Below are 16,040 nucleotides of genomic sequence, written 5' to 3'. Positions count from 1 at the left end.
CAGTAAGAATGAGCACATTACTTCGTCAATCCAGAGATCTGAAAATGTGTATGAACTAACTTTAAAAAAAAAAAAAAAAGTATGCCTTCACAACCCGTAGAAAGGGTGGTCCCCACAAGTCCTGATCAAAAACTTGGTCCCTATTCCCAATGATAAGCAGTGTGTGTGTGTGTGCGTGTGCGTGTGCGTGTGCGTGTGCGTGTGCGTGTGCGTGTGCGTGTGCGTGTGCGTGTGCGTGTGTGTGTGTGTGTGTGTGTGTGTGTGTGTGTGTGTGTGAGCGGGCCTGTGGGACGACACAATGGAAATATGCATCATTTAAATGGAAATGGGCTCATTTGCATAGGCAGTTAGGCAGGTCACAGGCTTGACGGGCGGCGGGAGCAGAAAGGTTATTTATTAGAAATACACTTTTTGCTAGGGATGTGTTCCAAAAGGTCAGACAACAAACCCAATTGTGTGAAAACTGAAGCTTTTTTCCACCAGAGTGAAATAGTGCAAGTCGAATTCATTGTTTCCAGTCAGAAACACATTTTGTAGAATACAGGTTAGCAACACAAGCGTAGCGATGTGAGCTACATGCTGACATTACATTTTAGCCTCATGCTAGGTTAGCAACATTAGCATAGCTATGTGAGCTACATGCTGACATTACATTTTAGCCTCATGCTAGGTTAGCAACATTAGCATAGCTATGTGAGCTACATGTTAACATTACATTTTTACATTATGCTATGTTAGCAACACTAGCATAGCTATGTAAGCTACATGCTATCATTACATTTTTACATCATGCTAGGTTAGCAACACTAGCATAGCTATGTGAGCTACATGCTATCATTACATTTTTACATCATGCTAAGTTTGCAAAACTAGCATAGCTATGTGAGCTACATGTTAACATTACATTTTTACATCATGCTAGGTTAGCAACACTAGCATAGCTCTGTGAGCTACATGCGGACATTACATTTTAACATCATCCTAGGTTAGCAATACTAGCTTTGAGCTACATGCTAAAAGTATATCTTCACATCATGCCATGTTAGCAATACTAGCTTTGAGCTACATGTTAAAATGATATTTTGACATCATGCTATGTTAGCAATACTAGCTTTGAGCTACATGTTCAAATTATATTTTGACATCATGCTATGTTAGCAATACTAGCTTTGAGCTACATGCTAAAGTTATATCTTAACATCATGTTATGTTAGCAATAATGGCATTGAGCTACATCCTAAAAGTATATTTTCACATCATGCCATGTTAGCAATACTAGCTTTGAGCTGCATGCTAAAATTATATTTTGACATCATGCTATGTTAGCAATACTAGCTGTGAACTACATACTAAAATTATATCTTAACATCATGTTTCGTTAGCAATACTGGCATTGAGTTACATACTAAAAGTATATCTTCACATCATGCATGTTAGCAATACTAGCTTTGAGCCACATGCTCAAATTATATTTTGACATCATGCTATGTTAGCAATACTTGCTTTGAGCTACATGCTAAAATTATATCTTAACATCATGTTATGTTAGCAATACTGGCACTGAGTTACATACTAAAATTATACCTTAACATCATGTTATGTTAGCAATACTAACTTTGAGCTACATGCTAAAATTATACTTTAGCGTAATGCTATGTTAGCAATACTAGCTTTGAGTTACATACTAGAATTATATCTTAACATCATGTTATGTTAGCAAAACTAGCTTTAAGCTACATGCTAAAATTATATCTTCACATCATGCTGTTAGCAATACTAGCTTTGAGCTACATGCTAAAATTATATCTTAACATCATGTTATTTTAGCAATACTAGTTTTGAGCTACATGCTAAAATTATATCTTCACATCGTGATAGGTTAGCAACATTAGCATAGCTACGTGAGGTATACGCTGACATAACATTTTTACATCATGCTATGTTAGCAATACTAGCTTTGAGCTACATGCTAAAAGTATATCTTCACATCATGCCATGTTAGCAATACTTGCTTTGAGCTACATGCTAAAATTATACTTAAGCATAATGCTATGTTAGCAATACTATCTTTGAGTTACATACTAAAATTATATCTTTTCATCATGTTATGATAGCAATACTAGCTTTGAGCTACATGCACACATCACATTTTTACATCATGCTAGGATAGCAACACTAGCATAGCTATATGAGCTACATGCTAACATTACATTTTTACATAATGATAGGTTAACAACACTAACACAGCTACTTGAGCTACCTCCTAACATTACATAGCTATTACATAGCTACGTGAGCTACATGCTAACATTACGTTTCAACATCAAGCTATGTTAGCAATACTAGCATAGCTATGTGAGCTACATGCTAAATCGCGGACTTCCTGTTCAACTGTTTCAATTTGTACAAAAATGTATTTCTTCTATTCCTAAAAAGATTCTTCCTTGATAACCCCAGGAAGTTCTTCCCGCTTCTTTTCCCACAAGTTGCAATGATTGGATGATGTCATTGAGACGTGGACAGCGATGACATCACAGTCCTGCCACTGGACTGACTTCCTGTGTCTTTCCAGAGGAGGCGGTGAACGAGGTGAAGCGGCAAGCGGTGTCGGAGCTGCAGAAGGCGGTGTCGGAGGCGGAGCGTAAAGCCCACGACATGATTAGCAGCGAGCGCGCCAAGATGGAGCGCGCCGTCGCCGAGGCCAAGCGGCAGGCGGCCGATGACGCCATGTCGGTCATCAACCAGCAGGAGGACTCCAGCGAGGTGAGAGCACCGGCGGCGGGAAATCGCCTTAAATGTACTTTTCCACTCTGGAATTGTCAGCTTTGTTATTAGCTTTGTTGTTAGCTTTATTATTAACTTTGTGTTAGCTCTGTGTTAGCTTTGTTATGAGCTTTGTGTTAGCTTTGTTGTTAGCTTTATTAGCTTTGTGTTAGCCTTGAGTTAGCTTTGTTGTTAGCTTTTTTATTAGCTTTGTTTTTGCTTTTTTGTTAGCTTTGTCGTTAGCTTTGTTTTATCTTTTTTGTTAGCTTTGTGTTAGCTTTTTTGCTAGCTTTGTTATTGGTTTTGTCATTAGCTTTGTGTTAGACTTGTGTTAGCTCTGTGTTAGCTTTGAGTTAGCTTTGTTGTTAGCTTTGTTATTAGCTTTGTTTTAGCTTTGTTTTTAGCTCTGTTATTAGCTTTGTCATTAGCTTTGTTTTGGCTTTTTTTGTTATCTTGGTGTTAGCTTTTTTGTTAGCTTTGTTGTTAACTTTGTTGTTAGGTTTGTGTTAGCTTTACTAGCTTTGTATTAGCTATGTGTTAGCTTTGTTGTTAGCTCTGTTATTAGCTTAGTTATTAGCTTTGTCATTAGCTTTGTTTTAGCTCTTTTGTTAGCTTTTTTGTTAACTTTGTTGTTAGCTTTGTATTAGATCTGTGTTAGCTTTGATTTAGTTTTATTAGCTCTGTATCAGCTCTGTTAGCTTTGTTGTTAGCTTTGTTATAGCTTTTTTGTTAGCTTTGTCGAGAGCTTTGTTGTTAGCTTTTTTGTTAGCTTTGTTGTTAGCTTTGTATTAGCTTTGTTTTAGCTTTGTTGTTAGCTTTGTTATTAGCTCTGTTTTTAGCTTTGTTATTGGCTGTGTCATTAGCTTTTTTGTTATCTTTGTGTTAGGTTTGTCGATAGCTTTGTGTTAACTTTGTTGTTTGCTTTGTGTTAGATTTGTTGTTAGCTTTTTGTTATCTTTATTGTTAGCTTTGTTGTTAGCGTTTTTGTTAGCTTTGTGATTAGCTTTGTTGTTAGCTTTGTGTTATCTCTGTCAATAGCTTTGTTTTTAGCTTTGTTGTTAGCTTTGTTATGAGCTTTTTGTTAGGTTTGTTGTTAGCTTATTTGTTAGCTTTGTTATTAGCTGTGTGTTATCTTTGTGATTAGCTTTTTTGTTAGCTCTTTCGATAGCTTTGTGTTAGCTTTGTTATTAGCTTTGTTGTTAGCTTTCCTCCAAGCGTTCCGCCAGCACGTCAGCTGCAACATTAGCATGAACAAGGACAAATGTATCACCTGCACCCTGACAGAAAAGTTGAGTCTTTTCCTTGATTTGTCCACAAAAATATCAACTTTGAGGCATTAACTAACTGTATAATGACACTTAACACTTAAACATAAAAAACTACTGTGTGGATTTAACAATAATAACCAACAATAAGTAAACTTTGTCTACCATAATGATCAACAATTATTATTAATAACATTTACTAACAGTAAGTATGAACAATAATTACCAACAAAAATGACCAACAGTAATTTTTAAAAATTACTGTGCTAAATAAGAAATGGCAGTAATTTTTAACAATATTTAGTGACAAAAATGACTAATAATTATTGCCAAATTAATTATTAATGAATTAAAAGTAATTTGACAATGAGAATGCACTTTTACTGCCATCTAGTCTGTGTGCTTTCAAACAAGTAAAACATCAATACAGTATTTCTTCAAACATTGAAACATTTTTTTCGTAAAATTACAATTTTTTTCAATATTATTGACAAAAAAACAAACAACTTTTGCCGCAAAAAGCTGCTGTAGGAGTGCAGATTTAGTCCAAAAAGAAAACAAATAGTGCCGCCTGCAGGAAAGGACGACCATATATGGATATCGTGTACCTCCAAGGCGGATGCTTTCATTTGCCACTACTTGGATACAGCCAGCAGGGGTGCTGTGGAGTAGTTTACCGTCCTGGGAAAGTTGAGCTCCGTTGGCATGGAAACGGGAGAGTCCGGAACATTCGGAGCAGCCGGCGTGGCTCTCGGAGGACGGGTCAAGCCAGGTGTGTTTGTGTGTCCATCAGAGCTGCTGGAACTGCGGCCGCAAAGCCAGCGAGACGTGCAGCGGCTGCAACACGGCGCGCTACTGCGGCTCTTTTTGCCAGCACAAGGACTGGGAGAAGCACCACCACGTCTGCGGCCTCGCACCCCCCGCTCCCCCTGCACCCCCCGCACCCCCTGCACCCGCCCCCAGCAGCTGCACGGGGAGTCCCGCAGCGACGCCGCCCGCCACCACCCCGCGCTCCTCCACCCCCGCCACCCCCACGTCGTCCTCGGCGCCGGACGGGCCGCCGCACTAGTGAGGATGATGAGGATGATGATGATGCAAGTCATATTGACTGTGAAGACATTCTTTCTTGTACATGATGTCCCCACTCCCACTCATCTCTGCCTCTTCCATCCATCCTTGCTCACACACTTGATGTCCCTGATGACTCTCGCTACCACATGTCCTCTTGTTGCAACCCTGGACACATCTGGACATATTGACACACATCTGGACATGTTAGGACACATCTGGACATATTGACACACATCTGGACATGTTAGGACACATCTACACTCATTGACACATATCCGGACATGTTAGGACACATCTGGACATATTGACACATATCTGGACATTTTTGGACATGTTAGGACACACATGGACATTTTTGGACATGTTAGGACACACATATAAATGTTAGGACACATCTGGACATATTGACACATATCTGGACATTTTGATGTATGTATGGACATTTTTAGACATATTGAGACATGTTTGGATATATTCAGATATTTTTGGACATGGTAGGACACATCAGGGCACATTTAGACATATCTGGACATTTTTGGACATATTTAGATATGTTTGGACATTTTTTGAAATATTTACACTTATTTGGACATATTTAGATATTTTGGACATGTTAGGACACATCAGTACATATCTGGACATATTGGACATAATTACACATATTTAGACATTTATGGACATGTACACATTTGGATATATTTAGACATTTTTGGACATATTTACACATATTTGGACATATATTTAGATATTTTGGGATATGTTAAGACACATCAGGACATATTAAGGCATATCTGGACATATTTAAACATATTTGCACATATTTTGACATATTTAGACATTTTTGGATATTTACACATATTTTGACATTTTTTGACATATCTACACATATTTGGACATATCTAGACATTTTGGGACATTTACACATAATTGGACATATTTAGACATGTTTGGACATATTTACACATGTTTGGACATATTTACACATGTTTGGACATATTTACACATATTTGGACATATTTAGACATACTTACACATGTTTGGACATATCTGGACATGTTTGGACATATGTACACATATTTGGACATATTTAGACATACGTTTTTGGACATACATAGACATATTTAGACATTTTTGGAGATTTTTAGACATATTTGGCTTTTTTTTTTTTGACATGTTTGGACATATTTAGACATTTTAGGACACATCCGGACATATTTAGACATATGTTTTTGGACATAAAAAAGACATATTTAGACATTTTTAGACATATTTTGACATATCAAAATATTTTGACATGTTTGGACATTTCTTGACAACTATAGACATTTTTGAACATAAGTGGTCATATTTGGATTTTTTTTTGCCATATTTTGCATTATCAGAATATTTTTGGACATACCAGGACAATTTTGGACATATCTGGACATTTTTGGAGTGGAGATATCTGGCCGTTTCTGGACATATCTGAATATATTTGGGCACATCTGGACATTTTTGGGCATATCTGGACATAATTGGACACATTTGGAGTGGACATATCTGGACATATTGGGGCATAATTGGACACTTTGGGAGTGGACAAACTGGGAGTGGACATAACAAAGTGATTGTGGAACATGGACGTTGGGGACGTGAAGTTAGCGAGGAACGAACAAAGCATCGAGCAGAAGCTCCTGGAAGGTGAGCTTGGACAAAATGTCTCCCGGAGCAGGAAGTGACATCATGGTCACATGACCCAGCAAAGGACAATGTTTATTTATTGTTTGATAAAGGTGTTGAACAATGACACCGCGCTGCTTTTCTACCTGGTGTCCTTGTTGAACCTGTCATGGACACACCCTGGTCTCGGAGCTGCTACGACTGGGATCAACCTTTTTCTTTTCTAAATCCAAAATGTATTTGCACTGACTGTCACACACTATCTCGGCATGCCACACGTTTGACTTCTTTTATAGTGATAGTGGTTCACGTGGCAAAGGGGGCGGGGCCAATTTAAACATTGTGTCTGAAATTGTTTTTCTTTTCCTTACCCTTGTTTAGCTAAACCTTTACCCTAACATCTGTTAAACATTAGCTAAACATTTAGCTTAACATTTGTTAAACATTAGCTGAACATTTAGCTTAACGTTTGTCAAACATTAGCTAAACATTTGGCTTAACATTTGTTAAACATTAGCTAAACGTTTGTCAAACATTAGCTGAACATCTGTTAAACGTTAGCTTAACATTTGTTCAATGTTAGCTAAACATTTAGCTTGAATTTGTCAAACGTTAGCTAAACATTTAGCTAAATGATAGCCAAACATTTAGCTTAACATTTGTTCAACAATTGCCAAACATTTAGCTTAACATTTGTTAAACGTTAGCTAAACATTTAGCTTAATATTTGTCAAACGTTAGCTAAACATTTAGCTTAACATCTGTTAAACGTTAGCTAAACATTTAGCTTAACATTTGTTAAACATTAGCTGAATATTTAGTTTAACATCTGTTAAACAAAGGCTAAACATTTAGCTAAACTTTAGGTAAACATTTAGCTTAACATCTGTTAAACGTTAGCTAAACATTAGCTTAACATCTGTTAAACGTTAGCTAAACATTTAGTTTAACATTTGTTAAACATTAGCTAAATATTTAGCTTAACATCTGTTAAACAAAGGCTAAACATTTAGCTAAACTTTAGGTAAACATTTAGCCTAACATTTGTTAAACGTTAGCTAAACATTGAGCTTAACATTTGTTCAACGTTATCTAAACATTTAGCTTAACATTTGTCAAACATTAGCTAAACATTTGTTAAACATTTAGTTTAACATTTGTCAAACATTAGCTACACATTTGGCTTAACATCTGTTCATAGGCTGAACATTTAGCTCAACATTTGTCAAATGTTAGCTAAACATTTAGCTTAACATTTGTTCAACGTTAGCTAAGCATTTAGCTTAACATTTATTCAACGTTAGCAAAACATTTAGCTAAACGTTGGCTAAATGATAGCTAAACATTTAGCTTATCATTTGTTAAACATTAGCTAAACATTTAGCTTAACATCTGTTAAACGTTAGCTTAACATCTGTTAAACAAAGGCTAAACATTTAGCTAAACTTTAGGTAAACATTTAACTTAACATCTGTTAAACGTTAGCTAAACATTTAGCTTAACATTTGTTCAACGTTATCTAAACATTTAGCTTAACATTTGTCAAACATTAGCTAAACATTTAGCTTAACATCTGTTCAACGTTAGCTAAACATTTAGCCTAACATTTATTCAATGTTAGCAAAACATTTAGCTTAACATTTGTTAAACGTTAGCTAAACATTTAGGTTATCATTTGTTAAACGTTAGCTAAATGTTAGCTAAACATTTAGCTAAATGATAGCTAAACATTTAGCTTAACATCTGTTAAACGTTAGTTAAACGTTTGCTAAACATTTAGCTAATCGTTAGCTAAATGATAGCTAAACATTTAGCTTTACCTAAGCTAAAACGTTAGCTCAATGCATGAACAACACTTTGCAAAGTAATTCTTTTATACGAAATGACAAGAAAAAAGACAAAAAAAAATATTGGGACAAGGTTTCCAAATGTAGAAGTGAATACTCCCATTGACAGCTTTAAGCACCACTTAACACACACACACACACACACACACGTTCAAAAACAGCCAAAGACGTTTATCACCAAATCCTCATTTCTAATAATAATTGACTAAAAGTGCCATTTGTCTATGAAAAGTGGAAGCTGTTAGCTCAACATTTGCAGCAATAATTACCAACAATATTTAATAACACTCATCAACAATAATTATTCATATTTACAACGCCAACCATGATTGTTACCAACAACAATTAACAATGTTTGTTAACAATAATTGCCAACAATAATCATTAACAAAAAATGTCAGCAATATTCACTGAGAAAATTGCCAACAATAAATTGTAACAATCACACTAATTATTGATAATTAACTACAAACATTGCTAACAATAATCTATAACAATCATTACAGACAAAAAATGTAACTGTAATTATTAATCATAATTACCAGCGATTTTTACAAAAAATATGTCATAATAATGTTACCAACAATAATAACCAACAAAAAAATGTGGACGATAATTACCCAAAAAAATTATATTTACAATAAATACCAGCTATAAATATTGACAATAATTATTGCAAAAATAATTACTGGCAATTATTTTCAACAATAATTGAAAAAAATAATTGCCAGCAAAAATGTTAGCAAAAAATTACCCAAAAATAATTATGAATAATCACATAATTATTGACAGTAATTACGGTACCAACAATAATTAACAATAAATGTTTTTAATTATTAAGATAAAAGGCTAAAATTAACAGCAATAATTAGTAATAACAATTGTTTAAAAATTAATAAAGACAATATTTTTTTAACATTAGTTATTACCAATAATTACAGACAGAAACTATAGAAAAAATTACCAACAATAATTTTTAACAATAGTTATTGATAGCAAGCAACAAAAATCATTACCAATAATGACAAAAAATGAAAAAATATAAAAAAATATTACCAACGATAGTGATAACAATAATTAGCAACACAAATAGTAGCATTAATTACCAAAAATAATCATGAATAATCACATAATTATTCACAGTAATTATAGTCCCAACAAAAATTATTAAGAATAATTGTTTTTAATTATTACGATAGAAGGCTAAAATTAACAACAATAATTAGTAACAACAATTGTTTAAAAATAAATAAAAACAATATTTTTTAACATTAGTTATTACCAATAATTACAGACAGAAACTATAGAAGGAATTACCAACAATAATTTTTAACAATAGTTATTGATAGCAAGCAACAAAAATCATTAACAATAATGACAAAAAATGAAAAAATATAAAAAAATATTACCAACAATAGTGAACAATAATTACTAACACAAATAGTAGCATTAATTACCAAAAATAATAATGAATAATCACATAATTATTCACAGTAGCTACAGTCCCAACAAAAATTAATACAAATAATTGTTTTTAACTATTACGATAGAAGGCTAAAATTAACAGCGATAATTAGTAACAAAAATTGTTAAAAAATAATTAAAGACAATAATTTGAGAAATGGACAAGCGGTATAAAATGGAGGGATGAATGGAATTTTCAACATTAGTTACTAGCAATAATTAAATAAATAAATGATAAATGGGTTGTACTTGTATAGCGCTTTTCTACCTTCAAGGTACTCAAAGCGCTTTGACACTACTTCCACATTTACCCATTCACACACACATTCACACACTGATGGAGGGAGCTGCCATGCAAGGCGCCAACCAGCAACCATCAGGAGCAAGGGTGAAGTGTCTTGCTCAGGACACAACGGACGTGACGAGGTTGGTTCTAGGTGGGATTTGAACCAATTATAGACAGAAACTACAGAAAAAAATACCAACAATAATTTAACAATTGTTTTTGACAATGATCATAAACAATAATTAATAACAATTATTATTGCCTTTAACTAATTCTTAACAATAATTACCAACAATAAATACCGACAAAAACGACCAATGATTTTATGCAATTATTGACAGTAATTATCAACAATATTTAACCAAAATATTTATTGACAATAATTACCAACAGTAGTAATTAACAATAATTTTCATCAATAATTGTTTATTACATTTATGATAATTTTTTCAACAATATTTAACAACAATCATTGGCAACAATAAATGATAAAAAAATAACAGACAATAATTTTCGACTTTAATTATTAACAATAAGTACCAACATTAAGGACAAAAATTTACAGAAACATTTATTTTTAGCAAAAACTCTTGACAATAAGCAACAATAATTATTGACAATAATTACCAACATTAATTATGGACACAATTCACAGAAGAATTACCAATAATAGTTATTAAAAATAATTAATAACAATTATTTACAATAACTACCAATGTGTATTACCAACAATAATTATTAACGATCATTACCAACCATAACTACATAAATAAGTACAGACAATTTTTAATATTTATTTAAATTAATTATTAACAATAATAACTGACAATATTTTCTAATAATTATCAAAATTAATTACCAACAATAATTAACGATAACTTCCGATAATAATTATTAATTACCAGCAAAAATCTTTGAAAACGGTTACCAAGAATATATGCTAACAATAACTACTGACAATAATTATTAACAATGAGTACCAAAAATAATCATTTACAATAATTACCAACAGTAATTTCCGACAACAGTAACTAACAATGATTTTAACGAAAATGACAGACAATTATTGTTGACAATATTATCAACAATGTCACATTCTGTTACTTAAATTTAAAAAAAATACAAAATATTATTGTAACATTTTGCATTTTTCTTGTCAAATTATAAGTCACCCCTTTTTTCTAGTATGATACAAAAAGGTTTTAATAAATTCAAAATGTGACTTGTTTCTGTCATATTCCACTTTTCACCCCATTTAGAAAAATGGCACATTTTTGGGCATATTTTAGCCACTTTTTGATCTTGATGACACAACAACTGGTTGTTATTACTTAGCTAAGATTTGTGTTGCAGCAACACACACACATTTTGGTGCTATACACACACACACACACACACACACACACACACACACGGAATGCATGCGTGTTGTGTATTAAAAAAACATAAAACGATGACCTCAATGAAGAAGTGTGACAAAAAACCAAGTGAATGCGTCCAAAAAGAGTTGTGCGACTTCTCATAAGCTGTGAAAGAGTGAACAGCCGAGCTGTTTGTCGTCATTTTTAAAACTTTTTCCTTTCTTCGGGTTAGCATGGACGGCTGTGGCTGTAGGCAACCTCCTGATGTACAAACCCCGTTTCCATGAGTTGGGAAATTGTGTTAGATGTAAATGTAAACGGAATACAATGATTTGCAAATAATATTCAACCCATATTCAGTTGAATGCACTACAAAGACAAGATATTTGATGTTCAAACTCACAAACTTTATTTTTTTTTTGCAAATAATAATTAACTTAGAATTTCATGGCTGCGACACGTGCCAAAGTAGTTGGGAAAGGGCATGTTCACCACTGTGTTACATCACCTTTTCTTTTAACAACACTCAATAAACGTTTGGGAACTGAGGAAACTAATTTTTGAAACTTTTCAGGAGGAATACTTTCCCATTCTTGCTTGATGTACACCTTAAGTTGTTCAACAGTCTATAGTCTCTGTTGTCGTATTTTAGGCTTCAAAATGTTCAATGGGAGACAGGTCTGGACTACAGGCAGGCCAGTCTAGTACCCGCACTCTTTAACTATGAAGCCACGCTCTTGTAACACGTGGTGTGGCATTGTCTTGCTGAAATAAGCAGGGGCGTCCATGATAACGTTGCTTGAATGGCAGTATATGTTGTTCCAAAACCTGTATGGACCTTTCAGCATTAATGGTGCCTTCACAGATGTGTAAGTTACCCATGCCTTGGGCACTAATACACCCCTATACCATCACAGATGCTGGCTTTTCAACTTTGCGTCGATAACAATCCTCTTTGTTCCCGAGGACACAAATGTCCACAGTTTCCAAATATAATTTGAAATGTGGACTCGTCAGACCGCAGAACACTTTTCCACTTTGCATCAGTCCATCTTAGATGAGCTCGGGCCCAGAGAAGCCGGCGGCGTTTCTGGATGTTGTTGATAAATGGGTTTGGCTTTGCATAGTAGAGTTTTAATTTGTACTTACACATGTAGCGACCAACTGGAGTTACTGACAGTGGTTTTATGAAGTGTTGCTGAGCCCATGTGGTGATATCCTTTACACACTGATGTCAGTTTTTGATGCAGTTCCGCCTGAGGGATCAAAAGTCCGTAATATCATCGCTTACGTGTAGTGATTTCTCCAGATTCTCTGAACCTTTTGATGACTTTACGGACCGTAGATGGTAAAATCCCTAAATTCCTTGCAATAGCTCGTTGAGAAATGTTGTTCTAAAACTGTTAGACAATTTGCTCACAAATTGGTGACCCTCGCCCCATCCTTTCTTGTGAAAAACTGAGCATTTTTTGGGAAGCAATTTTTATACCCAATCATGGCACCCACCTGTTCCCAATTAGCCTGCACACCTGTGGGATGTTCCAAATAAGTGTTTGATGAGCATTCCTCAACTTTATCAGTTTTTTTTGCCACCTTTCCCAACTTCTTTGTCACGTGATTATTTGCCCAAACATTTTTTTTAGCAGTTTGAACTTTAAATATGTTGTTTTTGTAGCATATTCAACTGAATATGGGTTGAAAATAATTTGCACATCATTGTATTCCGTTTATATTTACATCTAACACAATTTCCCAACTCATATGGAAACGGGGTTTGTAGTAGGTTGAAAATAGAAACTTTTATTATTATTTTCGCTGCCAGTGTTCTTCGTTCTACCTCTTCTGGTTCTGATCTCGTGGACGAATAAAAGAAGCCAAACAAGAGAACAGGATCTTTTAGAAAAAAAAACTGGAAGTGAAACCCAAAGTGGAAATTTCATACAGCTTGTCTAAATAAACCATATCATCAAAGTGCGCCTGCGCGGCCTTTTTTTTTTTTTTGATTGGCCGCCTGCGCGCTGTCACTTTAAGGAAAATGACATCAAACGTTGATGGGCTTTGTCATCTCTAACACAAAGCAACTTTGTGTTTTTAGTGATTCTGTCATTCAACAAACTAATTTTCTTTCAGTAAAACTCAAATAAATGAATTTAAAAAAAGCTGTGAACGTCGCACATTAAAAGTTGACTGAAATACGACTTTATAATTTTATTTTATACATCCCGATACGTTTTTTTTTCTCATGCTTTTGTTGACAAGTTGAAAGAAAAAGACGTTTGGTTGTTGTGCAATACTTTGAAGTCAAGTTTGTTGGAAAATGTAATTTTTGATTTTGTTTTTTATTTTATTTTTGTAACCATGCTGATTATAAAGTAATGCAGTAAATGTTTGTCGGTCTGTGAAAATTTTCTGCTATTGATGTTCTCTTTATGCCGTATTAAATATCTTCATACCTGAATATTAATACTTTTATTGATCAACATCATGCATCACATATTGCCAAAAGTATTTGGCCACCTGCCTGGACTCACATATGAACTTGAAGTGCCATCCCATATGACCTTTTGCAGCTATTACAGCTTCAACTCCTCTGGGAAGGCTGTCCACAAGGTTGCGAAGTGTCTTTATAGGGAACTTTCCACCATTCTTCCAAAAGCGCATTGGGGAGGTCACGCACTGATGTCGGTGGACGTCAGGACTCTGTGCAGGCCAGTCAAGTTCATCCACATCAGACTCTGTCATCCACGTCTTTATGGACCCTGCTTTGTGCACTGGTGCACGGTCATGTTGGAAGAGGAAGGGGCTCGCTCCAAACTGTTCCCAAGAGGAATTGTCCAAAATGTTTTATTATCCTGGAGCATTCAAAATTCCTTTCACTGGAACTAAAGGGCCAAGCCCAACTCCTGAAGAAAAAAAACACAGTTCTGTGGTCAGATGAAACCAAAATTGAGCTGTTTGGCCACAATACCCAGCAATATGCTTTGGAGGAGAAATAGTGATAATAGCCCTGCAATGAGGTGGCGACTTGTCCAGGGTGTACCGCGCCTTCCGCCCGATTGTAGCTGAGATAGGCACTAGCGCCCCTCGCGACCCCAAAAGGGAATAAGCGTTAGAAAATGGATGGATGTATGGATGGAGAAATAGTGACGCCTTTAATCCCAGGAACACCGTCCCTACTGTCAAGCATGGTGGTGGTAGTATTATCCTCTGGGCCTGTTTTGTTGCCAATGGAACTGGTGCGATACAGAGAGTAAATGGGACAATGAAAAATGAGGATTACCTCCAAATTATTCAGGACAATCTAAAACCATCAGCCTGGAGGTTGGGTCTTGGGCGCAGTTGGGTGTTCCCACAGGGTTTGGAGCATGGAATTGTCCAAGTTTTGGTATCTTGGAGCATTCAAAGTTCCTTTCACTGGAACTAAGGGGACAACCCCATAGTTCTGTGGTCAGATGCAACAAAAATTTAGCTGTTTGGCCACAATACCCAACAATATGTTTGGAGGAGAAAAGGTGAGGCTTTTAATCCCAGGAACACCATACCTACTGTCAAGCATGGTGGTGGGAAGTATTATGCTCTGGGCCTGTTTTGTTGCCAATGGAACTGGTGCGATACAGAGAGTAAATGGGACATTGAAAAATGAGGATAACCTCCAAATTCTTCAGGACAACCAAAAACCATCAGCCTGGAGGTTGGGTCTTGGGCGCTGTTGGGTGTTCCCACAAGGTTTGGAGCATGGAATTGTCCAAGTTTTGGTATCTTGGAGCATTCAAAGTTCCTTTCACTGGAACTAAGGGGACAACCCCATAGTTCTGTGGTCAGATGCAACAAAAATTGAGCTGTTTGGCCACAATACCCAACAATAGGTTTGGAGGAGAAAAGGTGAGGCTTTTAATCCCAGGAACACCATACCTACTGTCAAGCATGGTGGTGGTAGTATTATGCTCTGGGCCTGTTTTGTTGCCAATGGAACTGGTGCGATACAGAGAGTAAATGGGACAATGAAAAATGAGGATTACCTCCAAATTCTTCAGGACAACCAAAAACCATCAGCCTGGAGGTTGGGTCTTGGGCGCAGTTGGGTGTTCCCACAAGGTTGGGAGCATGGAATTGTCCAAAATGTTTTGGTATCCTGGAGCATTCAAAGTTCCTTTCACGGGAACTAATGGGCCAAGCCCAACTCCTGAGACACAACCCCACACCATAATTCCTCCTCTACCAAATTTCACTCTCAGCACAATGCAGTCCCAAATGTAGCGTTCTCCTGGCAACCAACCAAACCCAGGCTGGTCCATCAGATTGCTGAATGGAAAAGTGGGATTGG

At 35.6% G+C, this 16,040-nt stretch overlaps 1 protein-coding gene across 3 annotated transcripts in view; it reads left to right on the top strand.

Annotated features, from left to right (window-relative positions):
• runx1t1 (RUNX1 partner transcriptional co-repressor 1) overlaps positions 1 to 14,174 on the top strand; it is a 102,139-nt gene extending 87,965 nt beyond the window's left edge. For 2 of the 3 annotated variants that reach the window (XM_061897182.1, XM_061897181.1), the window contains exons 10-11: positions 2,573 to 2,763; positions 4,822 to 14,174. In XM_061897182.1, the coding sequence (XP_061753166.1) occupies positions 2,573 to 2,763; positions 4,822 to 5,097 (467 nt within the window). In that variant the 3' untranslated portion in view covers positions 5,098 to 14,174. Of the gene's footprint in view, positions 1 to 2,572 lie in introns of all 3 variants that reach the window. The other variant, XM_061897183.1, reaches the window with a different exon arrangement.
• The last annotated feature ends 1,866 nt before the right edge of the window (positions 14,175 to 16,040 follow it).

This window comes from Nerophis ophidion, linkage group LG04, assembly GCF_033978795.1.
Source record: "Nerophis ophidion isolate RoL-2023_Sa linkage group LG04, RoL_Noph_v1.0, whole genome shotgun sequence".
In the NCBI taxonomy this organism is placed as follows: domain Eukaryota; kingdom Metazoa; phylum Chordata; class Actinopteri; order Syngnathiformes; family Syngnathidae; genus Nerophis; species Nerophis ophidion.
This window is presented reverse-complemented; position numbering and strand designations above follow the sequence as displayed.